This window comes from Penicillium angulare, assembly GCF_028827245.1.
Source record: "Penicillium angulare strain IBT 27051 chromosome Unknown utg000005l_segment0_segment0, whole genome shotgun sequence".
Lineage (NCBI taxonomy): Eukaryota > Fungi > Ascomycota > Eurotiomycetes > Eurotiales > Aspergillaceae > Penicillium > Penicillium angulare.
The window spans coordinates 4,020,876-4,046,630 of NW_026623164.1; the positions used below are offsets into that span (position 1 = coordinate 4,020,876).

The window sequence follows — 25,755 nt, forward strand, 5'->3', positions numbered from 1 at the left end:
TTGGGGGCTGATAAGCAGTTGACTTGAGGCAGGAGGATTGCGTCTCTTCCACTCACTTTCGTCATTGCGGGGCTAGTCCCGATCGGGTAATGTGCATGGAACTATTAGAATTTGATTTCATCTCCAATTGTGTATCATAAATATGCATCTATAGATTCACCAAGATAGGAGAATAACCAAGTTGAAAATAATTTATGACTAAGAAAGATCGAAGTTGTTCTATCTTGGAATATCAATGCCAGGTAGCCCGTAGGTCGGACAATAATGATATTAATCAACAGCGTTTCACAATAAAAGTTTCTAAATCTTTGAGCTTTGAGCGAGCTTCTTTTCCTGAGCCTGATATATTTTAACCACCTGGCGAACAGATAAATCAAGCAGAACATCTTCCGAACCACCTGGAATGCGGGCACCAGGAACATCACGGTAGATAGCTGGCAGGTGTCAATTAGTAGTTCTCGATCAAGAAGGGATATACAAGCAGACATACCTTCCACAAGCTCACCCTGCCCAGTCTGAGTGAAGCCATTTCCACCAAACAGTAAAACAGCAACCTGGGCACACTCATTAAGCACCATAGCAGATTTAGCCTTAGCCAACGCCGTCAGTCCACCAAGCTGTCGATCAGCTTCTTCCTTACTAAGATGATTTAGCTGATAGAGAATCTGTTCGACCCAAGCCCACATAGTCTCGAGTTCGGCACCAGCTTTCGCAAGCCGATGTCGTACAACAGGTTGATCCATGAGTGTCTTGCCAAAGGCTTCACGCTTAAGGCAGTATGAGAATGCAGCGGATAATGCTACGCGTGCCTGGCGGGTACAGCCTACCGAGATGATCAGGCGTTCATGGTTGAAGTTAGTCATGATAAGACGCATCCCTTCACCTTCTTTGCCAATAAGGTTGGAGACGGGGACTTTGACATCGTCGAGTTCGATGTATGTAGTTCCCCCGGCCTTTTGACCTCCGACCTTAAGACGGCGCATGGAGACACCTGGGTGGTTCTTCAATGGCACAATTAGCACTGAAAGACCGGTAGGACCCGGACCTCCGGTTCGTACTGCCATGGTCGCGTAGTCGGACCAGATGCCGTTCGTAATCCTAAACCTTTATCAGCTCATCTAGAATTAAATGGCTTTTTTGATGTGGTTACCATTTCTTGGTTCCATTGATAATGTAGTGTTGGCCATCATCACTCTTTGTTGCAGTAGTGACGATGTTGGCGACATCGCTACCCGCCTCGGGCTCAGTGATAGCAATACAAGCGCGCTTCTTTCCGGTGAGGAGATCAGGCAGAAAACGCTCTTGCAGTTCTTTGCTCCCAAACTTGACAATTGGTGGGATTCCAAAGGCAAACCCAGCATTCAAGGAACCTCCGGGACCAGCAAGACCCGATCGAGCAAGCTAGAAATGAATTGAGCATATATCGAAAATTTGCTGGCTTGTCTTCCACCCAGAGGTGATATTCCTCACCTCATCACAGTATATTCCAGTGTAAATATAATCCCAATCTTCAACCTTGACACCCAGAATATCATTGATCCCAAGACGCTTTAGCCAATCCACAGGAAGAGGAGATGGCATATTGGGCAATAACATATTGTGCTTGCAAAAGGTCTGGAAAACATGTTCGGGCACAGTCCCCTCCCTTTCCCATTCGAGTGCATGTTGGATCAGATGTTCCCATGCGAACTTACGGCATGCTTCCTGGAAGCGACGATGCGCTGGTGTGATGTATGGGGAGGGTAGGCCACGTAGATAAGGTGGCTCAGAGAAAGGAACTGGATTGACGGAATTTGTCGCCATCTTTGTCGAAGATGATGATGAACTGTTTTTTGTTGGAATGTGCACCCTGGCAACGTTGTATTGAAAGAGATTAAAAACAATTTATGTACATATACGGACAACAAGGGGGTCACGGTCTGGGGTAGCTTCTCCGCAACGTGATTTGACTGCGACCGAGGCTCGGTGGTGCTGCTACCCGTGGACCGGTGGACCGCTGCGACATCACATGGTTGGACACCTTGACACCTTGACACCTCAGGCATAAATTAATAACATGCAGGGCTGAGTCATACTCTTGTTCTGCATAGATAATTATCCCTCTGTTGAGTTCCAGGGTTTCTGGTACCTATCCAAATAGGCTAGCCATAGGCAAGATCGAAACTTTGTCAGATTAGGTACTAGGATCTTCAACCTCGCTCAGTGCTAAGCGGATATCAAATACCGACAGCCCGGGGAGTCGATGTTGACAGAAGCTCCGAGGGCCCGCCCCGCCAACCTTCAAACGTGCTTTGCACTGTAGCTTTCACCATTTACCCAACTTCGTAAATATTGACACATATACGATGGGACTTATTTGTGATCGATTCTTCGCCATTGTAGATCCCCACTTTGTCAATGAGATCTAGGATCATGTCAACAACCGACCCCGAAACCTACAGTGTAGATCTAAAGTCTAAACCCAATCGGGGTAGGTTCGTGTTGGTAGGTGAGGGGGCGCTTGGGGTCGTTTGATACAGCCAAATTTTCCCCCCAGGCTTATGACTCTTCTCAAATGGCCCTTGCGACATCCTGATAAATTTTCTATAGCTTCCTATCAATAACATGTTGAATGAAGCTTGACAACTCTCTCTTTTGTCGCTAAAATGAGGTCCCCTGCAAACCAGCCGATAGGCCATAAATACCGCTCCTCCCACACTTTAATAATAGGGACTGCCTGTCTCGCCTTGCTAACAGGTAAGCTCAATCTCTAACCCTTCCTAGCGGGGTAAAATTCAAGTATCTCACATCTTGGATGAATAAGAGGTGTTACTATATGGCTTCGTCGTTCCAATTTTACCTTACATGCTTGAAGTTCGTTTGCATTATCCGCCTTCGCAGACACAACACCTGACGACTTCGTTGCTTGGGATTCATGGTTTCGCTACTGTGGTGTGCGCTCCAATTCTCGCCCATTTTCTCGATAAGACATCGAGTAGACGGACTCCAATTCTTCTTTCACTCACGGTCGCACTGGTCGGAACTCTTCTCGTTGCTTCTACACCGGCTTGTATGTCTTTAACCTATCTGCTTCTGGCGATATTTGTATAAATCGATACTGATATTTCCGTTGCAGATTGGGTGCTTATCTTAGGTAGAGTTCTTCAAGGAAGCGCAGGAGCAGCGGCATGGATTGTCTGTTTGGCTGTTCTAGTGGAAAATGCCGGAGAAGGAAATATGGGGAAGATGATGGGAGCAAGCATGTCTCTTGTCGTGACCGGCACAGTTGGAGGACCCGTGATTGCGGGAGCTCTACTTGAATTGACAGGGTATTGGCCAGCCTGGTGCCTGCCATTGGGATTTCTAGCCTTCGATATCATTGCATGGTTGATCTTGATTGAACCACAGGATTTCAATTCTGCTGATACACCTGCACGGGATGGGACGCCTGAATATGACGAAACAACACCAGACAGCAACAACAGGGAATGCTCTCCACTGCTTTCACCAATTACACAACCCAATTCTAAAGATGGTGAGGTTGAGCAAACTCCATCGGCAACAAAGTTTTATTTCACAATGCTTGCAGACATCCGAGTCATTGTCGGTATTTCGAACAGCGTTACAACATCTGTAGTAGTTGCAGCACTGAACACTACTCTACCAGTCCACCTTCGTGAAATTTTTGGCTGGGGTCCGCTAGACGTTGGAACAATGTTCCTGCTTTTGCGCGTCCCTAGCATAATCCTGGGGCCAATTTCGGGTTGGCTTAGGGACATTGTTGGACTTCGTTATCCTACTACGATCGCATGGATGGTCATGACTCCTATGTTGATTTTCCTGGGTATTCCTGGGAATGGAACATCCTGGGCCTCTGGCGAGGAAAATGGAAAACAAATATTTATCTTCTGCATGGTGGGCATGGGACTTGTCCTGCCCTTTATCCAAGGCTCAGGGATGCTCCATGTGATGAGTCAGTGCACCCAACCACTATACCCATATATATGGATGCTTTACTAACAACATTGGAACAAACAGGCATATTGGAAGAGTATGAGTCTAAGCAGCGCAAGATATTTGGCCCACGTGGTGGACGCTCCAGAGTTTTTGCTATGAACGAGGTCGCGTTTAATCTCGGACTGATGCTGGGACCACTATTTGCGGGACCTTTGTCAGAAATGATTGGATTTGACCGTATGAGTATGATTTTAGGTCAGTTTCGAAAATAACGCTGCTATGAAAACCATCACTAATGCCTCAACTAGGTTGCATTTGTTTCGTTGTGGGTTTGGCCTCGTATCGCTTTTTCAGAACAAGAAATGAAGTAAAGGACGGCGGTGCTTCGGTCTAGACGGGTTTGATGCACTCCAAAGTTTTCTTCACGGATATTACTTGTGGAGCGCTCCAGAACTGGTTTTCATAGTTAAAAGGTTGCTACGGTTCCGTTCCCCCCCTCTCTTTTTCTTTTGTTCTTTTTCCAGGCGAGTTGTCAAAAATTGCATTGATATAAAAGCACAGTTAAAATGAGCATAAGCAAGAATGATATATCCTTATGATAATACATACCATTACACATACATGAGTCATGTTCATAATAATAGTAGGGTTACGGTAGACAATGAACGTGAGCAGAATGAGCATACAACCTTCCTCAGCCAGCCTTTTCTGTTAATTCCGCTATTCCGCGGTACAGCCTCAGGCCAAAAGTGTTTATCGTGGGATCGGCGCCAATGTGGGGCGGGTGTGCTAAATAATTACAGCACCTGAGCTCTTTTTCTGCGTCACCCGCTTGCCGAATAGCTTGGGTTCCCTCGATATCTTAGACTTGGGGTGTTTCTGAAACCAAGTCGCGCCTAACTAAGCATTACCATACCGATTACGCGCCCATCGAGAAATTGCATTGCATATGTCGTACAGACTGTTTACTGCTTGATGCTGCTGGAAAATGAACATTGCTTCCCAAGATAAACAGGGCTCGGTGCTCGCACCTATCGCTTGCCAGCCGTGTCGATCTTCCAAACGTCGTGTGAGCTGCAACCCCGTTCTGTTTGGTGCATCTAATTCGCGCTGACATTGCGACATCACGAAAGTGCAACAAAACACGGCCAAGATGCTCAACTTGCGAAAAGAGCGGCAAAGAATGCGTGTATGAATCAGAGATGAAGCCACGAAAGTATGTAGTTCCTAGTACTCCCCCACCTTGCATGTCAAAAATGGTGATTGACTGTTCTCAGACGTAAATACTGGGACGAAGATTACGTGCGCTCATTGGAAGACCAGGTTCAAGCACTTCTGGCCCTCCAGAAAAATGCTTCCCGTTCTCAGGAAGCAACATCTACGATCTCGGAGAATGACACCAAATCTGCCGAAAGACCTATGGCCAAGATTCCAATCGACAGTGACAGATCATCCATGGCAATGGAGGAATTGAGTGTGATGCTGTGGAGAACCAATCTAGGTGATGCTGTAACAATAGGCAACGAAGAAGCTTTGGGAAACTCTACTACATACATTCCAATTTCACCATATGTGCAGTTGCAGCCGCCTATTCCCCCCTCCTGTGAAGATCATGATCGACTATATCGACTGGCTGGGCTGTTTCTTGATTGCATTAACAGTGAACATCAATTCACCCAATACACCTCCAGTGATTTTCTACACCACTATCCCCAGCAGCCCTTGGACCGTTTATTTCTTCACAGTGCCATGCTAGCTGCAGGTGCGACTTTCGAACAGGAACAAGATTCATTGTCAGTTGGCGATGCGTTTGCTGCATTCGCTGAAAGTCTTATCTTTTCATGTCTTCGAAATGCATCGTCAATATATTCAATCCAGGGTATGTGCATCCTCTCCTGGAGATCACTCGCCTTGGGCCGCGACCACTTTGGTTGGGTCTTTCTTTCCATGGCTGCAGGGATGGCTGTTCATTTGCGGCTTCACGTCCTTGCTTCGGATGACATGGAAGTGAGATTAATGCACCAGCCCCGGAAGATGTGCAGACATTTTGGTCTTTTTACATGACCGATCGAACCTCAATCTCTATTCTTGGTCGCAATTGTGTCCTGCCGTGGCGTCGGGTCAATGTTCCTGCAATTGAAACTATTTTTGCCGATACCGAAGACTTAGGACAAATATCGTTCGCGTGGCAGTGCAAATTATGGCACATGCACGATAGAAGTATGGATCAGATGTATGTTTATTCTCCCATTCATATGACGTTCAAGTTAGATCTTTGGCTTATCGAGGACTCCAGATTTTCATCTAATTTTGATAATATCGGCTTGACGCCTCAAATGGAACTTCTCATGTCCACACATGGCCAGCTAGGCCATTTCTTCAAAACATGCGACGCGCGTCTCCGAATGAAGCGTGGGTTCACAGCGAAACCGATATTGCTCTTTCATATGGCTTATCAGATGGCGACTCTGGTTACAATACCGCCTTTTCTGCGTCTGTTGATCCGGGTGAAAGACCAACCTAATGATGCGTCCAATGCTATGTCACTCGTTTTACGATCGATCAGCAATGCAGCTTCGTCCATGGTCCGACTAGTTCATCTCTATCGGCTTCATTATACATTCCAACATGCCAATCCTCTGTTGATTCATCACCTGTTAAGCGCTACAATTGTTCACCTCATGAATACAACTTCTAAGTCGCGTGGTCTTCGGCGGCACAGTACGCGGTCAGTGCGAAGATGTCTCGTTTTGTTAGAAGAGTTGAAACAATTGTGGCCTGTCCGCTGCGCGAAGAGCACAGCTGTGATAAAATCGCTGGCGGGTAGATGGGGAGTTGAGTCAGTCGTACAGCCAGAAGTCCACATATTCCAAACCGAGACCACTGGGTTGGATGGTACCTCGAGAGAAAGCATATACACTGATATTGGCTACCCGCAAGCACCCAACATTGATGTCTTCACTGAGCACGATCTATTTAATATGGGAATTGGCCTTGAAATGGAACAGGACTATGATTTCATCGAGGGACATCAACCCGCCGCCCCCAACTTTGATATCAACATATCCGGCTACCTTCCTGAGATCAATGACATGGGTGACTTGAATTGGCTGTTCACTGGATAAAACAACTCCGAGAGACAGTCCTAACAACATGAATGAACAACTTAAATTAAGATTGGCTAGACTACTGTGGATACATCGACAATATCTTCCTGATCATCCTCGATAACCATCTTCCTGACCTTGGTAGAGACGTTGAGCCTCATCAGATCAGGACGGCTGTAGTGGCCATTTCCATCAGCAAACATCTTGGTACTGATGATCTGATCCAACTCCAGATCCGCATAGATGATTGTTTCAGTTGTTGAATCGACTGGCTTAGTGAGTCGGCGGCCGTCGGGTCCAAAAACTGCCGAACTTCCACCTCCAGGAGACGACATTAATGCTCCCGTCGAGGTGTCCATCACCTTCACACCCTCCTCCGTGATTAATGCCGTGCAGTGAAGAACAAAAGACTGCGATTCTATCGCATAAGTCTGTGAGAGAGCTTGACATCCTACATCTCACAGTCAGCATTTCATCTTCCTTCTGTCACAGTGGGTAGATGAGAGGAAATCACACCTTCTGCAGACATCGACCAGAGATCCTGTCCGCCCGAATGAGGCGTTAGACTTGGCCACGCGTACACATGTATGTCCTCATGCTGAGACATGGTTTGATACTTCAGCAACGGCTGGATATGTTCCCAGCATGAGAGCGCTCCGACCCTTGCAAATGGCAGCTCGGCCACACTAGCGAAACAGTCTCCAGAAGCGTCACCGAAGATCGTCCTCTCCATATGCGTGGGCTTCATCTTCCGGCGATGCGCCCGGATCTCTCCGTCGGGGCCAATCAGCACCTGGGCTATATAAATCGAGTCGTGAAAGTTCTCGGAGAATCCCAATGACACTGCGATAGAATTGGTTCGCGCACAACGCTGGATACGTTCCATCTCAGGAGAATTCCGACGGAGAGAGTTCTTGATATAGCGAACGTTCAATCCAACATCCAACAGTCGAGTCCTAGTTCAGGAGAAGAGTTAGCTTCTTTTTTTTTCAGTTTCATGTGCAATTTCAATCTCATCATGATACATTGAGGGTGGCTATCTCTTCTCTTTTCATGTTCGTTTGCACTTACCAGATCCAGCACGGGTATCCTGGGATCCAACATTCAGGGAATGCAATCAACTTAGCACCATTACTAGCTGCCTCAGTGATGAGCTGGCACGTTTTGTCTACGCCTTCGTTGAGTTCTAGCCAAACGGGCTCAGCTTGAGTGACAGCGACGCGAACGTTGGAAATAGACATAGTTGGATGTGAATGCAGTAAAAGAAGATTTGAGTGAAGTTCTCGATTTTTGCATCATACATTTGACTATATATATGCATTTATCTACTGATCTCCCGCCCCTGTCATCAAGGTATCGCAATTAGAGTTTGCGGAAACTACACCTCCGCAACCATAAACGGGAATACCCCACATGATTGTGCGGGGAAATGATAAGAAGCCCGCCGATAATTGGCATTCTGATAGACAATGATACAAACTTTCTGCGATGCATTATGACCAATCGCTATTATACAATTGGATTGATTGAGTTAGTGAGTATGTATCATATCTGTCGACTTTCTTGGTACCTCGATTACAGTTTGCGGGCTCTATACCTCCGCAACCACGAACAGGAATTATTCTGCATGATAGTGCAGACAAAGGATGAAGAGCTTGGTGATATCTGGTATGGAGATAGAAAAAGACAATTTCTGGCATTTGATAAGAATAAATTATTTGATTTATCATACCATCAAGCGAATTTGCGGAAGTTTCGTCTCCGCATGTGGCGATGATTCCATTACTTCAAGTTGAAGGGTATAAAGGTTGGTCATGTACTATTCCTCTCCTTCCAAGGTTATCACTTCTGAATTCCTATACTAACCTCCTATATCCCTTCTATAACCTGAACTTGAAGACCATCGCGTCATAATGTGGGGCGTTAAGCTTGATTTCGACACGGTCGTCTACGCTCTCTACGGTATTCAACTCCACAGCGAATATCCCGATGAAAAGGAATCCTCCCTCATCAAGCAATTTGACAGCTTGATGCAAGACTTTCCCACATATTTAGATCGTCTTATTCAAGACGGGGGTGCATCACCCAACCCCGGCCGAACACAAGTCTGGCTCGTCCATTGGTCTACACGACAAGCCTATGAAGCCTGGTGGACAAGACCCGATGTTACAGCATTCTGGACTTCGCTGCCCGATGATGCCGGCATGTGGCGTGAGATCATCTCCCCTCATAGCAGTCGTACTCAGCATGGCACCAACCATGCACCGGGACCTATTGGCCTTGGCTATCTAGGTGCACGTGTCTCCATCGCAGACAAATCCGGATACTGGGGCTGCTACTATCATCGCATGTCGGCATCTACCACAGGTAGAGAAATTCTCAAGACATCATTAGACCGACCGCTCAGCCGCTCCGAGGGAATCCGAATGTCGAAAGTCGACTCAATATCCTCGTTAGCATCCTCGTCACCGCCGGTGCGAGATAGAGCAATCCGCCACGGCCGTGTCAACATGCACCATTTCCCCAACAACCTCTGTTTTGTTGTAGAAGGTCAAGACCACACACATGTATCCTCGGAAGAAAGGATATACTGGGAGCAGCATTTCAGTGTGCCAGTAAACCGGTGGATTACCGATTTAATCACCACTGGCCCCCATGACCCTAAATCTGGTATTCTCGATGCACGACTTTGTTACGATCCGGTGAGTGGGCCATTCCACTGCAATGGGCCGGAAAATATACCACAATTGAAGTACAACCGGAAAGTACAATTCTTTTATTTTACTGATATGGGGCACATGTTGAGTATGGGCAAGCAACATTCTGAGCATGTCAAGCTACGGGCGCAATTTATGGTGGCGTATGGCCCTGGTGGTTACTTGCAAGATAAAGCCAAAATTTGCTTGTGGGCAGAGACTAGTATACTGAAGCCGGATGAAATAGAGTGTGAGTATGTAGGTTGTGTCGAGGGAACGGGGCTTATGGCTTTTGAGGGACTGGAAGAATTTCAAACAAAGTGATACGATGATGGGCTACATAACTCAAAGCCTTGTCCGGGGTTATCTTCTGAATCTCTAGTGTTTTCGAATGAAGGCGTTACCTAGAATTACTAGTACCTTTTAATAAACCTACTATTAGCATAGGCTTAGAGGGTTATCAATAATCACCATTTCATTGTAGGCCCTAACTACCCGAGGGATAACAATAACCTTGACCTCATTGAGGGCGTCAAGCTTTGAGAAACTGGTCAAGATGCATATGAGTTATCAATTGAATGCTTCTAAATACTAGACATGTCACTTCAGAGATCGTAAAGCTATGCTAGTCAAATAGCCAACAACCATACAGCGCGCTGGGCATCTCACTGTGAAAATAAATTTGAGGGACGGTGTAGTAAGTTGAATATGGTGAACTGAAATCCGCTCTGAACATTTCTTGAGCTTTGTAGATCGTGAGACATCTGACATATTGTAGCTTTCTTGGTCCTTGGGGGCTCTGTATCTCTTCATAGAGGCTGGGGGGGAAAGAAAACATGCCCTGGATCTACCTAGATTCTCAGGGTCTAATAAATCAATGGGGATGCCATTATGCGGCAGATCCGATTCACACATGCAAAGGCGCGAAGGCTGCGGTCATCCGTGGACAAGTGTTGTAGAACCATTTGCAGGATTCCTGTTCGTAAAAACTCGATTTGTAGAGCCATTGCGAGACGTAGCAAAAATAAAACCAGAAACCTCAAAATACATTGACACATTCAAGGAAGCTCTCTGAGTCGGGGCGTTGATGCATTTGTTTACATGGCTGAGGGAAGGTTTATGTGGGTCCGGTGGCCGGCTAACTAGGCCCCCATCCTTGGCCCCACCAACCTGAACGAACGACAACCCAGATTTGACCACTGGCCATCCTTACTAACTCTTCCCTAGAACTATTCGATATACTAGCAAATAAACTCCTCAATGAGCACCTAATTCAGCGCAATAGACCTAGGCTCCTTTGTACCTTGTCTTTATTCTGCTCGGTGAAACTGATAGAGAGTTAGCTTGAACTTGAAGTCATTATGCGCTAGATTGGTAGTAACTTGAACTTAATAAGATTGACAAGGACCTCACTCTATCCATAGCTGAGTATGTTGCGACTTGTGCAAGTGTATTCTTTTGGTCTTGGGAATGCAAAAGCGCCAGGACTTCATATAGGAAAGCCGCACTGGGGACAGGAGAAACACCACATATGTGGAAATAGGCATGTAGTATAAATAAACACTATCAAAGAATTACACATGTGCACAATGTAAAGTTGCACATATTGATGGAGACATTCGTTCCACTAGTTGGCCAATCCCGATGTCGCTGTGTACCTTTAGTCAGGCGGTATGTTTCTGCCTCAGGCCTCCAAATGAGGTGATTTGGGTCTGCTGAGTCATCCTTCTTGAAGCGGAATTTTTCACGTTTTTTGCCATCGGAGGCCGCCCGAGATGCTAATCGATAAGAGAATTGCGTGATTGCGTGATTCACGCTAACCCTAAAATGGAAGCATGCCCTGGGGTTTCTATTGTATATACCGGCAGGTTTTCGGTCGAGATCTCCCCTCCTTCATCTCCACATTATTATTGTTTGGGGTGGTTGATTTCTTGTAACTCACCTTTATATCAGTCTTGTTCGTTCTGATATATAGACAAGATTTCATACCACAATGGGTGCTTCAAACCCTGCCCTGTCGGCCCTTTCGGGGCCAACATATGTCACTGCCCAGGACTTGATCCAACAAGTTGCCTACTTGTTGAGTGACAAGATCTTCTCCTACTCCCCCGAGTCCTTCGACCTCGATGCCGCGCTCCGCCAATGGTCTGAGGCCCAAGAAATCAACGCCAATGGGGAATCACCTGTTGTCAAGGCCATGGAGACCCGTCAGGGTGCCGGCAACATGGCTCTGGGTTACCTTTTCTCCCAGGACTTCGACTTGAAGAAGCGCCATGTTCCTCAGGGAATCGTTGCCTCTTCAGCCACCCTCCCTTATATGCGCTCTGCCCTTGAGCAACTCTCTTTGTTGTACTCTGTGGCGAGCCCGGTGGCGGCTCACGTTGCCGCCGTCGACTATGCCGGTGAAGACGGACTTGTGTCCGACTATGCCTCCGCCCTTTCTCTGGCTGAGGACCTCGGTTTCGGTCTTGTCTCCAGTGGCTCTGCCCACGAGTCTCAGCACATGGCTTTGTTCACCACACTTTTGGCATCTATCCTGCCGTCCATCCATATCTATGATGGTGTCCGTGTCGGCCGTGAGAACACCCGTGTCATTGATGTACTTGACAAGGCTGGCCTTGCTCGTACCTATGAGACAGTTCGCAAGACTCTGGATGACTCCCGCAACCGTCACCTTGATTCGCAAGGCAAGGCCTTGGATCTTCTCAAGACCCTGAATGGCGAGCTTGGCACCGACTACGGTGCTTTCGAGTACCACGGCCATGCCGAGCCTACTTCCGTTCTTGTTGTCTTTGGTACTGTTGAGGCTACTCTTACCGCCCAGGTCGCTCGCTCGCTGGCCAAGAGCGGTGTTCAGATCGGTGTTGTCAATGTTCGTGTTTACCGCCCATTCGTCGAGGAAGAGTTCCTGCGCGTGCTGCCCCAGTCTACCAAGACTGTCGGTGTTCTTGGCCAGGTCGTAGATGAGCAGGCAGTCCAAGAGGAAGCCGTTCACTCTGCCCTTTACGAGGATGTGCTGGCTTCTTTGGCCTTTGCCACCGGCCGTGAACATGCTCCCTCTGTTGTTGAGATCAAGTACCCTCGCTCTCAGTCTTGGGACCAAATTACCACTGCTGCCGCTTTCCAGCGCATCTTCGACAAGCCCATTCTGCCCATCGACAATGCAATCAACGCGACCAGCCCCCTGCAGCTGCTCGACTCCGCCAATGTCCAGGAATACACCTTCTGGGATGTTGACAACTCTGTCTCTGAAAACGCTACCCGCGCTCTGAGCCAAGCTCTCGCTGCTGACTCTGCCAGCAATGTTACCACTAGCAAGACTCTTGACAACCTGGTCCAAGGTGGTGCCATCCGTGTCGATATCCGCAAGAGCGCCAAGATTGTCGACGCTCCTTACTCGATCACCACTGCTGACGTTTCCTACGTTGGAAAGATTGCTCTGCTCAGTGACGTTGATGTGCTTGCGTCCGTCAAGGACAATGGCAAGGTCATTGTGAGCGCTCCTGGCGTGTCCAACGAGGATCTCGAGAAGAAGCTGCCCGCTACCTTCAGACAAACCATCGCCCAGCGTGGAATCTCACTCTTCGTTATTGATTCCTCCGCCAGCGAGGATGCCTCTCTGAACGAGCCAATTCTGCAGGCTGCTTTCCTTCGTGTGGCTCTGCCTTCCCAGGAGGGCTTGGCTGTGCAGAAGCTGTCCTCCGTCACAGGAAATGCCGAGGCCCTTGAGACTGTCTCCAAGGACCTTGACAAGCTTCTTCGTCAGATCGAAGTTCCTGAGTCTTGGAAGGAACCCGAAGGTGTCAGCGAGGCGACCCAGCTTCCCAAGGACATCTCCGTCAACAGCTTCTCGCCATTCTACAAGGAGGAGACCGAGGAGCCCACTCTCCTTCGAGGCTGGGAGACTGCCGCTACTGGTCTGGCATTCAAGGAGGCTTTCGGCACCCACAACGCCCTCCGTCCCGATTTGGCAACCAAGACCTTCACCGTCCATGTCAAGGAGAACCGCCGTCTTACTCCTGTTACTTATGATCGTAACATCTTCCACATTGAATTCGATCTGGGCGAGACTGGCCTCACTTACGACATTGGCGAGGCCCTTGGTGTCCACGCCGAGAATGACCCTGCCGACGTCTCTGAATTCATCGCCTTCTACGGACTTGATGCCGATGCTGTCGTCGAGGTCCCTAGCCGCGAGGACCCCAACGTTTTTGAGAACCGCACTGTTTACCAGGCCTTGACCCAAAACGTCGACATCTTCGGTCGTCCACCCAAGCGTTTCTACGAAGCGCTCGCCGAGTACGCCACTGATGAGAAGGAGAAGACCGAGCTGAGAACCCTGGGAGGCCCTGATGGTGCCACCGAGTTCAAGCGCCGCGCAGAGGTTGACACTGTCACCTTCGCTGAAATTCTCCTCGAGTACCCCTCTGCTCACCCCGACTTCCACGAGATTGTCCGTATCATCGGTCCTCTGAAGCGTCGTGAGTACTCCATCGCCTCTTGCCAGAAGGTGACCCCCAACAGCGTCGCACTGATGATCGTCGCCGTCAACTGGGCCTCGCCAAGTGGTAAGGATCGCTTCGGTCTTGCAACCCGCTACCTGAGCAGTCTCCGAGTTGGTTCTCCCATCACCGTCAGCGTCAAGTCTAGTGTCATGAAACTGCCACCACTATCCACCCAACCCCTCATCATGGCTGGTTTGGGTACTGGCCTTGCTCCTTTCCGTGCCTTCGTGCAGCACCGTGCTCTCGAAAAGGCCCAGGGCAAGGAGATTGGATCCGTCCTTCTGTACATGGGTTCGCGTCACCAGCGCGAGGAGTACTGCTATGGTGAAGAGTGGGAAGCCTACCAAGAAGCCGGTGTCATCACTCTGCTTGGTGCTGCTTTCTCTCGTGATCAGCCCGAGAAGATTTACATTCAGGACCGCATGCGCCAGAGTCTGGATGCCATTCGCAAGGCGTACATCCAAGAGGATGGTGCGTTCTACCTGTGTGGACCCACCTGGCCCGTGCCCGATGTGACAGCTGTGCTTGAGGAGGCGATTGGCGCTGAGGCCAAGGCCAACGGCAAGAAGGTTGACACCCGCAAGGAGATTGAAAAGCTCAAGGATGAGGAGCGTTACGTTCTGGAGGTCTACTAGACTTAAGCCAATGGCTTGACCGGATTTGATGATTTGCATTTATAGTCTCTTATGTCCCCCACGTTGTCTATTCCCCCTCTTTAGATCGTTATGATTTGCACTAGCGCAAGTTGTATATAGAACTTGAAAATGCATCAGTGATAATTACGAGCATACAACATTTTTCTCAACCTAGAGATAATTCCTTTAGTCTTTTAAACTGTTTCTTTGATTCTTTTACAGCCCAATAACTGCTTGTAGGGTATCCGCTTCGCTTCATCAACCAGAGTTCTCAATCACTTTAACAAGTCTATGAGAACGCCATATTTTCTACCTATACATCATAAGTGATCATCTATACGTAAATCCATTCTTTTTATCGCCTGGCCGATCATGCCTTCGTCGATTGAAAATTCTTGGTCTTGCCGTGAATACCAGCCATTTGCTGCTTGAATTCCAAAGCTTTCCTGTACGGAGGGGCTGTAGGGGGCTGGACAGGGTCAAGATGAACGTAATCAGGTGGGAGAGTATACGAAGCATCGGAGTCCCAAGCAGAGAGGTCACCACAAGCAATAAACGATGGAATCCACCGATGCTCGTCAGCAAATTTAGATGGTGCCTTCTGCGCCGACGGAGGATCCATCGAGCAGGTAGATGGATGTAAATGACTGGTATATGTAGGGTGATTTGAATCAGATCCATGATCAACAGTTTGCGTTAAGATCCTTTGAGGGTGTGTGTTTTCATCATCATCGCGGACTTCAACAGCGAGATTGCCATCTGCCGACACAGGCTTTGGAATTGCAGCGCCACCGAAGAGAGGGTTCTTCAAAGAGGCCATGCCACCCACACCATCGCCATTAGTTGGTGGAATGAACCCCTCGCAGACAATAAAAGCCTCTAAACTGCTAGCACGACTACTACGCGGTTTAGCAACGCTGACTCGCTCGAAGACAGTGCGGAGCTGGGCGTAAAGCAAATCGACATCACGGGCACGGAAGATCTTGGCGACGAATTTACCTCCAGGGCGAAGGACACCGATGGCGAGATTCAGGGCGGCATATAATAGCTGTGACTGGATGTAGATGTCCAAGTCATGGAGACCTGTAACATCTGGCGCGCCGTCAGAAATGACCAGGTCGACAGGGTGCGGTTGCTTGATAGGTGCGGGAGTATTCGATGGTGAGTTGGAAATTGAGGATGATTCGTAGGCTTCTGGGTCCAGCGCGCGCAAAAGCAAGGGAATTGTAGAGGGGTGGGTGATATCGGCCTTCAGAGTGGTAATACCCTCTAACGGGGCCATGGGCTGCAGATCGATCGAGACAATTTTGACATTCTTCCGAGGCTGCAATTCCGCACTAGGGTCACACTCTCCAATCTCGTAATGTCCTTCGATATCGTTGTCGTCGCTAGATGTCTGATTCGCGCCTCTCTGTAAAGCTTGCTGTTCTTTTTGCTTCTTCTCGAGCCACGCACGGCGCCCAAAACTTTCGCCTTTGATCAAGACACGACTAAGTACTTGACTCCAACTTCCAGGCGCTGCACAAAGATCTACCACTCTTGTCACTTTCTCGGGGTTCTCGTGTTCGAAAAGGTCGAATTGTTCGTCGATCTGGATTAATTTGAAGGCGGAACGAGCGCGCCAATTTTGCTCTTTGGCCAGACGATAATAAGCATCGCGCTTGTCTTTTGATGATTTTCCCATCTTGGACCAGGAAAAGGGCTTTAATAAAGCACGATTGCAATTGATGGGTCTTTTTTGTTCCGTCGCGGAAATTCCAACGATCCAACGTGGGGAGGGCCCAAGCGATAAGATTTGCAAGGCGGACCCTTTCTGCCGCTTTTTTTTCTCTGCGCAATCCTTGTCTGGGTGTCTCTCTGCATTCTCGTTCAATCCCACGTTCTTTTGATTTTTTGAAGCAAGATACTCTGTCGTCATGGGTCAAAAGCGAGGACATGACTCGAAGCCTCAGGCTGTTGACGCTAAAAAGCGCAAAAAGGGCGGTAAGGGCGCAAAAGCCTCCCAAGATGATTCCTGGGACGGCATGGTTAGCATTGACGAATTGAACTGGAAGGAAGTCGCCATGCCCGACCGCATGGCCGATGCAGAGGGATTCTTTGGACTGGAGGAGATTGATGATGTGGAAGTCGTTCGTCCAAACGGTAAGGGCGAGATTCAGTTCAAGGTATGTAACACTACATCATGTTTGGATGCGCATGTACTAACGGGTAATGTCGATAGGCGAAATCAGGGAAGCCGAAGAAATCTATCGTGAGGACACCGACGGCCGAAGAAACCAAATTTGAAGAATGGGGTGGTTTCAGTGATGGAGAGTCTACCGATAAAGCGACAGGCCCAACGACTGTTACCCCAGCACCCGCTCGAGAAGTCGCTCCAGAAGCCGCTCCAGGGCCGAAGGAAGATAAAAAGCCCAAGAAGAAGGAAACCAAGGAACCCAAGAAGAAGGACACCAAAAAGGATGCCACACCAAAAGAAACAAAACCCAAGAATTCAAAGCCCAAACAAAACTCCAAACAAAATGCTGACCTCACAGCGCTTTCGTTTGCAGCGCTTGAGGACGACGGCAATGATGATGGAGTCGATGTATCAGCTTGGGATTCTCTTGGTCTGTCGCCGGAGCTCCTTACTGGCCTCTCGAAGATGAAGTTTGCCACCCCAACTAAGGTTCAAAAAGCCTGTATCCCAGCTATTCTGGACGGTCACGATGTTGTTGGAAAGGCTTCCACTGGTTCAGGAAAAACGCTTGCCTTTGGTATTCCCATTCTTGAGCATTGGCTAGAGAAGCGCGGCAAGACAAATGACTCCGCTAAGAAGCCCCCAGCACGCCCAATGGCCCTCATTCTATCACCTACTCGAGAGTTGGCCCATCAACTGGCTAAGCACATTGGAGACTTAACTGGGAACTCACCTGATACAAACGCCCGAATCTGCCTTGTAACAGGTGGTCTGTCGATTCAAAAGCAACAAAGACAGCTTGCCAATGCTGATATTGTTGTTGGTACGCCTGGGCGTGTATGGGAGATTCTCAGCACTGGAACAGGGTTGATTTCCAAGATGCAACGTATTCGGTTCCTGGTTGTCGATGAAGCCGATCGATTGCTCAGTGAAGGTCATTTCAAGGAGGTAGAAGAAATTATTGGCGCCTTAGATCGACAGGAACACAATGATTTCCCAGAAAACGAAGGAGAGGAAGAAGAAGATGAAAAAGATGAGGAAACTAAGGCACGCCAAACCCTTGTCTTCTCAGCTACATTCCACCGTGATCTCCAACAGAAACTTGCCGGCAAAAGTCGCTGGACAGCAGGAGACTTGATGGATAAGAAGGAGTCTATGGAGTATCTTCTGAAGAAACTCAATTTCCGGGAAGAGAAGCCTAGATTTATCGATGTGAATCCCGTACAGCAGATGGCTCAAGGGCTAAAGGAGGGTATTGTCGAGTGCCCTGCAATGGAAAAGGTGAGTGCCCAATCCCAAAAAGGTTCAACCTATGAACGTACTAACAAGACGATAACAGGACCTTTATCTTTACGCAATTATGCTCTACCATCCCAAGCATCGTACACTTGTATTCACCAATTCTATTTCAGCGGTCCGTCGTCTGACTCAACTACTGCAATCCTTGCAGCTTCCTGCTCTTGCCCTTCACTCCGGCATGGCGCAGAAAGCCCGACTCCGCTCCGTGGAGCGCTTCTCCTCACCAACCGCAGACCCTAGCTCTATCCTTGTCGCTACAGATGTCGCGGCCCGTGGTCTCGATATCAAGGGAATTGACTGCGTTGTCCATTACCATGCGCCTCGCACAGCTGATGGTTATGTTCACCGATCTGGCCGTACTGCTCGTGCCGGCGCCTCGGGTAAAAGTATTCTCATTTGTGCTCCAGATGAAGTCGTTAGTGTAGCTCGTCTGGCTGCAAAGATACACGCCAAAAGTGCCAATTCCAAGAAACTGCCTCTGGAATCCCTCGAGATTGATCGTCGTGTTGTATCTCGTATCCGACCCCGTATCAACCTCGCCAAACGCATCACCGAATCCAACATTGCCAAGGAGAAGGTTTCTGCTGACGACAACTGGATGCGTGCTGCGGCTGAGGATCTCGGAGTCGAATATGATAGTGAGGAGTTTGATGAATCAAAGGGCAAGGGTCGTGGTCGTGGTGGTGGCCGACTCCAGCGTGAGAAGCAGGCTAGCAGTATCACCAAGGGTGAGCTGGCTGGACTTCGGGCTGAGTTGAAGAACCTCCTCTCACAACGTATCAATATCGGTGTTAGTGAGCGTTATCTTACTGCTGGTCGTGTTGATATTGAAGCCCTGCTTCGTGGCGAGGGCAACGATTCTTTCTTGGGTCACCTTGATCCCTTGAACTTCTAGAATACTGAGGGTTGCCAGTCTTAGCAATTATCCTATATCAATATTTATCACATCTATTTGTACAGTCTACTACCCTTGAATAGCCGGGTCTTCAATATAAAGCCATCTTTCTTCTATACATTTCATTTGCCAACAGGCTAAATTAAGTCTATTCTTCTAGTATGTGTAGTCTATATGTCTATACGCAAAATCAAAATATCATCAAAATATCAGACTCCCTCCCAATGTCCATGAAGAGTTTCAGGTACGATAAACAGAAACCATCGACTGGCAAAACAGTTAGCATTAGGACAAAATAATAATCACAGCGTTATTGAACAACTCACATCCGCGAACTTAGGCTCAATAAACAAAGCTCTCGCTTCGGCAACCATAACGGCCCCCTCACTCTCCTCCGACAGCAAGCCAGTATCTGCCGCCAAGCCAGAAACTCCATGAGACAAAGGCAAAGCTAACGGAAGACAAATCATCTTCCCTTCCACCCAAGCCTTCCGTCCCTCGACCTTCGTCGTCTCAGCGCGGAGCACATACATCCGATCCGGGAGTGCAGGCTTCCGGAAATCAACATTCAGGTTCGCAGTCATACCAAGCCCACTGGAGAACGCAGCCGACACACATCGCGCAAACACCTCGTCGAATAAAACAGATAGAAGACCACCATGCACAAAGCCTGGATGTCCGCACAGGTCGCGACCTATGTGGAAAACGGATACAACGCTACTAGTCTCGGTTTTGCTTCTTGATTCCGACTTCGATGATTCACTTGTTTCGGCTTTCCGTGACGTGGTCCACATGTATGGTGCTAATGCTAGTTTTCCCGGGCCTGCTAGACTACCGCCGACGAAATGGTGTTGGCGGATTGCTGGTGGAATAGCGAGGTGTGGACGGGATTCTTTGTAGGACTTGTGGGATTGTCGGAGTGTTTGGACGAGAGGAATTTGGGAGATGAGGGTATCAACGTTGTTTGAGGTTCCAGGTTGTGAGCTCTTAAGCTTCTCTGCTTGTGGAATAGACACTTGGTGCTCAGTTTGGGGGAGTGCTTGCTCGTGCACTACGGCTGACCGTGAGGGTCCCTGTTGGTGTAGACAGGCGACTTGCCCTGTTGATAAGAGGGTCTTGCCGAAAGATGCTACCGATGGACGCAGCAACCATCTTGTTGCGACTGGGAGAGCGGCCATTGTACTAGCTCTTGGTATATTTGCGTATGTCTATATTGTTGTCGAGATTAATAAACTAGGGCAATGTTAGAATCGATTCATTGCTGCTTATATGCGGGACATTGCATTCTTACTCGTCGATCCCAAGTGCCGATAAGCTAACGCACAGTACTATGCGGGTAAGTGGAATCCCGGAAGTTTCGTGAAGCTCGTAGATTCAAATATTGTATGCGGGTTGTAGGGCCCAGAAGTAATGAAGAGGTAACTTGAAATTCGCAGAAGAAGAATCCAAAGAACAGGAATCCCAACCGTCTACCCCACTAGCTTGTTTTAACTGGATTTTCCAGCTCCGATCCTGAATCCTGGTCTTTTGGATTTTTTTTGTTGGACCCAACAGTGGGGCTCAAAGTCCCGACTTTCGGCGGGCCCTTCGGAGAGGTGCCGAGTTAGTCGGCATGCCGAGTGATAAGATCTGGCCCACTTGGTGTGCACGGTCATGTCTTCAATATCTCCATTCTTCTACTCAAAGAAAATCACATGAAAAATTAACCAAATTATGAACTATAGAACTGGAATCCAGGACAAGATCATCTAAAGCTTGCGAGGTAGGCGGATCGGACCTTACCAACTCTCGGGTCCGGGAAGGTGTGCGCGGTCTCTAGGGGTTTTCAAAACTAGACATGACAATTGCTAGCAAAAAGTTGGGATGCTGCGTACAAGAAAGTTGAAGAAGAAAGAAATGGAACTCATGAACTGAGAGATGTCAATCAACAAAGCTGCAATTATCCAGGAAGCGACGATGCTGGGTGAATTGGCAAACCTAATTGCAACTGGCAGGTGCCCATGAAGCCCAAAATCTCAAGTGTTACAACAACCTGTCAAAGGTGCCAACCATTTTGATTTAACCCGGAGTAGAGATACGGATTGATTTATTACTTTGAAGTTGGAAATATTGGTACCATAGTTTACTTTTCTTTTGATTTCAAGCTGTCTTTGTCTCATCACCATACACATCATCACACACACTACCGCGGTTATAATACTACTTTCCTATATACTATATACTGCACCCCAGCTTTGTTCGGCCTGCTGCTTTTGCTCAGGTGCTCTCACTTCAGTCTCAGCGCCCTTATATTTCATCCCATCCGCCCCCAAATATCAATCATCGGAGCTTTCTTTCGGTAGAAACCATCGAATGTATTCGTCTAGCCTTTCCCAGGTCCGTAGGTGTTCAGGTTCTCATCATTGGATGGACCTTGGTCTTATTTCCGGACAAAAAGACACTGCAGAAGTTTTGGGATCATGGTGCACCTGATAAGATAAGCAATCTACGGGTTGGATATATCCTTATGAAGTGCTATAGTACCGCTACCAGCACTAATACCATCGAAGCCGGCCAAGCTGTGACTGATGCGCCAAATTCTACTGACAGTCAGACGACACTGGGCTTAAAATTACGACCTCCAGGTGGATTGGAAGCAATTACCACAGTGACGCATCCTCCCCAAAAAAGTCTTCCCTCTTCATCCATCTACCCTCTCTTCATCAGCTTCATTCTCATCACTATCACCAGCATTTCGTCTCAACCCCTCCGGCATCATATCTACCACTACCGACATAATCACGTCCGCCTTCCTTATAGCCAGCGACGAAACCAGAAGACTCAAAATGATCATTCTTATACAATCTACAATCAAATACTACACTATCTTCGATAAGCACCAGCATCCTACCTAGACAAAAGACTACATCCCTACCCCAAAAGACAACCCGAAGACATAGCACAGCTCGCCGATTTACGAAAATAAACTTCACAAGAAAATGAACCTAAAAGCAGCCCCTTACTACGTTACTCTATACGCTTCGCTGGTCCACAACGTCTACAAGACCTACACAGCCCCTAAACGAGCACTCAACTGGGCCGGCAATTTCGACTCCAAGGGTTTCCCTAGGATGGAGACTTCACCCATCGATTCTAGTCCTCCGGAACGTATCGCCCGGAAGGTTGACTGTCAGCTTCTCAGAAGGCTTAGGCGTTAGTTCTCAAACAGTTTGACTTCTCGTATGGCCCTATCTGCTTGGCCAACCCTACTAAGGATGCCTACTGCATTACCCTGCAAGCTACTGAATTCGACGGTAGTGTGGAGGATACTATCGGCCACAAGGCCACCGGCGGCAGCTTAGATCGTATGCCTGAGAACCATGCGACCACCGCACTTTGTATTAGAGGTGCGAATTGACCCTTCGACTTCGACACTGCGGCAATATCCGTCCCGACTGTGTAAACTGTACCCCTCGGCAAGCCTGTTATCGCAGTCTGGCACGGGCTTTCATGGATCTCCGTATTTGGCCGCTATTATACTTTGGGTGACTCTGACTAGACGAAATGACTTGTTAAAGTGTGCCACGGCAGATACAATGGGAAAGTGTGGCTAGGCCTCATCATCTCGACTAACGAGATAGCCCATGACGGTATGCAGGTAAATACCTATTGAGCTGAGTCTTGAGTCTTACTACTGCCCCTCTTCAATACTCTCGATAGGACAGAAGTAGTACTGGATACAATATTATGACCCACTGCCTTTCTATCTGTCCATATTTATATTCCCATCGTGCTTCCAAACGTGCTTCCAACCACCACAGAGTGCGATTTAAACCCCATCTAATAAGATTTGCATATCTCCCAAAAGACCAATCATTGGTATTTCTGCAGGTATCTCTGTACTAGTAGTAAAAGTTTTACACAGACCATCCTATACTTGAGATGGAGAACATATCAATTGCGAACGAGGACGTTTTATAAGAAATATGAGCCAACTTGAGCCCGCTTGGATATGTATATGAGTGAGACTAATAACTTGAAGCCACAGCCTTAGAGAATAAGTAAGCGTAAAGAGTGCCTAATTCCAGGAATATTTACACTATACAAGAACCATGGCCTTCCCCATTGTCCAGTTCGTAATCTAATACTCAAGCCGCTACAAGCCCGGGAAGCTGAAAGGGCCGCTCGTTGACCTCACAGACTGTGCCAGAAGTCGGAAGCTCACCAATCTGAAAATACTTTCGGACTACTCCCGCGGTGCAGTTGGAAGCGGTAGAGATTGAGCAGTGCTACATATATGATCTATGTCAGTACTTGGGTCCCTGACTGATAGTTGTGGTTGAAGATACATACGCCGACGGAGTTTTGATGTAAAACTTCAGCGCCCGAGAACCCACGGGACATTTTATAAGTGCTGTGGAAGATAAGTATAAGAGTTGTTTTGCGTATAGAGGAAGTGATAATACTCACTTTCTAATAGGAGTCACCGGGTCATATGAGTTCCCAATGAAGAGTAAAGGATGAGATGTGTTTTGAACAAAAGACCCTTTATTTTGAATTGTGTCAGTATTAAGTTTCTTATAGTTGAGGTAATTCATCTGCGCAATATTGTACTCGGGTTATTCTGGGGTTGAACTTACCATTGAAAGACCACGCGGGCCTTGTGGTCCAACCAGGACATGCCATACCAAGAGCCGGCCATTCCTCTCCAAGAATTTGGCTTTGCCCTTGCATAATCTGAGTATGGTTTCTGTACTGAGCTTTCGTCATTCCCAATAATTTGTATCCGTCCGAACAAATGACGCTAGCTTGGGCCTCGATCATGTGGTTACAAGCCTTCATTTCATTCCGCTGCTCATATTTATAGTCCGCAAAGGAAGAGCCATTTCCCTGCGAAAGATCAGTGAACACCTGTGCAACAAGGGGAAAAAGTAGCACTGGTTTGTAAAGGGCCATCATAATCATCTTATTGACATCACTATAGGTGACGATCTCAGCTCCTCTGGTCTTGGAAGCAGGGACAGCAACAGGATCCATCTTAAGACCTTCCAATACGTCTTTAAATCGGCCCTGAATATCTTTCAAGTCGCTCGAGGCGAAGGAACAGTTACTTGGGCCAGCTTCATGACAATATTCAAAGAACTTGCCGAGCGCAGCATCCGCGTCTTGAAGGTTTGCGAGCCAGGTGCCCTCATAGAAGTCATAGACATCAACCACGCCATCAACGATGAGTCGTTGAATTCGATGTGGCTGCAAGGCCGCAAATGTAGTCCCCAAGACACTACCATAGGAGAATCCCCAGTACAAGATCTTCTCTTCGTCGCGCTTCCAGCGATTCTTTAATTCAACTTCTTTCATTCCAGCCATCGAATCAGTTCCAAGCATACTAAAGCGACACCCGTGCTTCGAAAGTCTGTTTGTTTCCTTCTCTCTCCATTCACCATGTCGCTCAATGATTTGTACCATATCCGCCACGACTGTAGGTGTGTTCATGAAATTCCCAATCCACTCCGAGCCGTTTAGGATGTCGGAACCAGGGTTATTGCATGTCTGACTGAACGCCTGGCCTCGTGCCCAGAGAGTATCAAAAGCAATATCTGAACTGCCAATGTTCCCCTCAGCCTCCGTATGTAACAGCCAGACATTGCGTTCTTCAGAGCTCTTAAAGCAAGAGAAGGCAGGAGTAGTATTATTCATACCTCGGGGATCAAAGCTTAGAATATCGAAATATTTTGCATCTTCTGAATTCAAAGCTGAATATTCCCCAGGCAGCTCCTCGAAATCCACAATATTTTGTATTTTCTCCCCACTAGCAAGGACCATTTGAACCCCAGACCCACCAGGCCCACCGGGATTCAAGATAACAGGCCCACCATATCGCAAATCAGTAACCGGGACTTTAGCCGGGCGTCGAATAATAGCCACTGCAACTGTAGCACCCTGACCATCTGTGCGATTGTAGTTCATTGGAACCTCAAGACGGGCACATTGGTGCTCCCCAAAACAGGGGTGATAAACAAGGCTTTTGGCGGGATTAATCTAGTTATTTGGTGAGAAATCGCCCCCACTTTAGGCAACGCACTTGACTCAGAACTCACGCTCTCCCACTTGAACTCATCATCTTCTTTTGGCGAGGAAGGAGACCCATGTTTAAGATTCTCGAATGTGAAAGACCCCCGAGAATAGTGTAGAATTCCCCAGATAGCGAAGATCAATAAGAGTGCGCCCGGGTGCAACACTCGCCTAACCCATTTCTTGTCCCCCTTAGCAGCCTGAGGCTGCGTGGACGCAAGGTCTGGAATGATTGGCGGCTTTGTATCTAGTGGCATTGCACTCGGTAACACTGGCAATCGATATGTTGCTTGTTCTATTACTGTCTTGGCTATTACCGTCTTGGGGTGAGTCTTGGTGGAAGAAGTGAAAGTGGACAAATTATCAATTAACATGAAGAGAAATTGGATCGAGTTGAATCCACTGGAGGCGCAGATTGCCTGAGCCCGAATGCTAGTCTATTGATAAGCGCTAAC

General features: G+C 47.9%; 12 protein-coding genes across 12 annotated transcripts; 7 read left to right on the plus strand and 5 right to left on the minus strand.

Moving 5' to 3' along the window:
• Positions 1–300: 300 nt before the first annotated feature.
• On the minus strand, positions 301–1,803 carry N7478_008875 (acyl-CoA dehydrogenase family protein; the record flags this gene model as incomplete). Its single annotated transcript, XM_056925089.1, has 4 exons — positions 301–434; positions 491–1,098; positions 1,151–1,401; positions 1,471–1,803. The coding sequence occupies 4 exons, from the start codon at positions 1,801–1,803 to the stop codon at positions 301–303; spliced, it is 1,326 nt and encodes a 441-aa protein (XP_056777815.1).
• A 1,437-nt stretch (positions 1,804–3,240) lies between these two features.
• N7478_008876 (major facilitator superfamily domain-containing protein) lies at positions 3,241–4,330 on the plus strand (the record flags this gene model as incomplete). The annotated part of the gene is made up of 3 exons (XM_056925090.1): positions 3,241–3,952; positions 4,018–4,191; positions 4,245–4,330. The coding sequence occupies 3 exons, from the start codon at positions 3,241–3,243 to the stop codon at positions 4,328–4,330; spliced, it is 972 nt and encodes a 323-aa protein (XP_056777816.1).
• A 1,837-nt stretch (positions 4,331–6,167) lies between these two features.
• Positions 6,168–7,061, plus strand: N7478_008877 (fungal specific transcription factor domain-containing protein; the record flags this gene model as incomplete). The annotated part of the gene is made up of 1 exon (XM_056925091.1): positions 6,168–7,061. The coding sequence occupies one exon, from the start codon at positions 6,168–6,170 to the stop codon at positions 7,059–7,061; it is 894 nt and encodes a 297-aa protein (XP_056777817.1).
• Positions 7,062–7,117: 56 nt separating this feature from the next.
• On the minus strand, positions 7,118–8,284 carry N7478_008878 (carbon-nitrogen hydrolase family protein; the record flags this gene model as incomplete). Its single annotated transcript, XM_056925092.1, has 3 exons — positions 7,118–7,494; positions 7,560–7,999; positions 8,115–8,284. The coding sequence occupies 3 exons, from the start codon at positions 8,282–8,284 to the stop codon at positions 7,118–7,120; spliced, it is 987 nt and encodes a 328-aa protein (XP_056777818.1).
• A 672-nt stretch (positions 8,285–8,956) lies between these two features.
• Positions 8,957–10,063, plus strand: N7478_008879 (uncharacterized protein; the record flags this gene model as incomplete). Its single annotated transcript, XM_056925093.1, has 1 exon — positions 8,957–10,063. The coding sequence occupies one exon, from the start codon at positions 8,957–8,959 to the stop codon at positions 10,061–10,063; it is 1,107 nt and encodes a 368-aa protein (XP_056777819.1).
• Positions 10,064–11,732: 1,669 nt separating this feature from the next.
• Positions 11,733–14,879, plus strand: N7478_008880 (sulfite reductase subunit alpha; the record flags this gene model as incomplete). Its single annotated transcript, XM_056925094.1, has 1 exon — positions 11,733–14,879. The coding sequence occupies one exon, from the start codon at positions 11,733–11,735 to the stop codon at positions 14,877–14,879; it is 3,147 nt and encodes a 1,048-aa protein (XP_056777820.1).
• A 370-nt stretch (positions 14,880–15,249) lies between these two features.
• On the minus strand, positions 15,250–16,563 carry N7478_008881 (tRNA methyltransferase TRM7; the record flags this gene model as incomplete). The annotated part of the gene is made up of 1 exon (XM_056925095.1): positions 15,250–16,563. The coding sequence occupies one exon, from the start codon at positions 16,561–16,563 to the stop codon at positions 15,250–15,252; it is 1,314 nt and encodes a 437-aa protein (XP_056777821.1).
• Positions 16,564–16,795: 232 nt separating this feature from the next.
• On the plus strand, positions 16,796–19,249 carry mak5 (ATP-dependent RNA helicase MAK5; the record flags this gene model as incomplete). The annotated part of the gene is made up of 3 exons (XM_056925096.1): positions 16,796–17,044; positions 17,101–18,336; positions 18,395–19,249. 3 exons carry the CDS (start codon positions 16,796–16,798, stop codon positions 19,247–19,249), a joined length of 2,340 nt encoding a protein of 779 aa, XP_056777822.1.
• Positions 19,250–19,489: 240 nt separating this feature from the next.
• On the minus strand, positions 19,490–20,427 carry N7478_008883 (PaaI family thioesterase; the record flags this gene model as incomplete). The annotated part of the gene is made up of 2 exons (XM_056925097.1): positions 19,490–19,516; positions 19,576–20,427. 2 exons carry the CDS (start codon positions 20,425–20,427, stop codon positions 19,490–19,492), a joined length of 879 nt encoding a protein of 292 aa, XP_056777823.1.
• A 1,328-nt stretch (positions 20,428–21,755) lies between these two features.
• N7478_008884 (uncharacterized protein) lies at positions 21,756–22,124 on the plus strand (the record flags this gene model as incomplete). Its single annotated transcript, XM_056925098.1, has 1 exon — positions 21,756–22,124. One exon carries the CDS (start codon positions 21,756–21,758, stop codon positions 22,122–22,124), a length of 369 nt encoding a protein of 122 aa, XP_056777824.1.
• A 103-nt stretch (positions 22,125–22,227) lies between these two features.
• N7478_008885 (uncharacterized protein) lies at positions 22,228–22,446 on the plus strand (the record flags this gene model as incomplete). Its single annotated transcript, XM_056925099.1, has 1 exon — positions 22,228–22,446. The coding sequence occupies one exon, from the start codon at positions 22,228–22,230 to the stop codon at positions 22,444–22,446; it is 219 nt and encodes a 72-aa protein (XP_056777825.1).
• Positions 22,447–23,376: 930 nt separating this feature from the next.
• N7478_008886 (uncharacterized protein) lies at positions 23,377–25,557 on the minus strand (the record flags this gene model as incomplete). Its single annotated transcript, XM_056925100.1, has 5 exons — positions 23,377–23,517; positions 23,582–23,642; positions 23,699–23,774; positions 23,869–25,267; positions 25,327–25,557. 5 exons carry the CDS (start codon positions 25,555–25,557, stop codon positions 23,377–23,379), a joined length of 1,908 nt encoding a protein of 635 aa, XP_056777826.1.
• Positions 25,558–25,755: the final 198 nt, after the last annotated feature.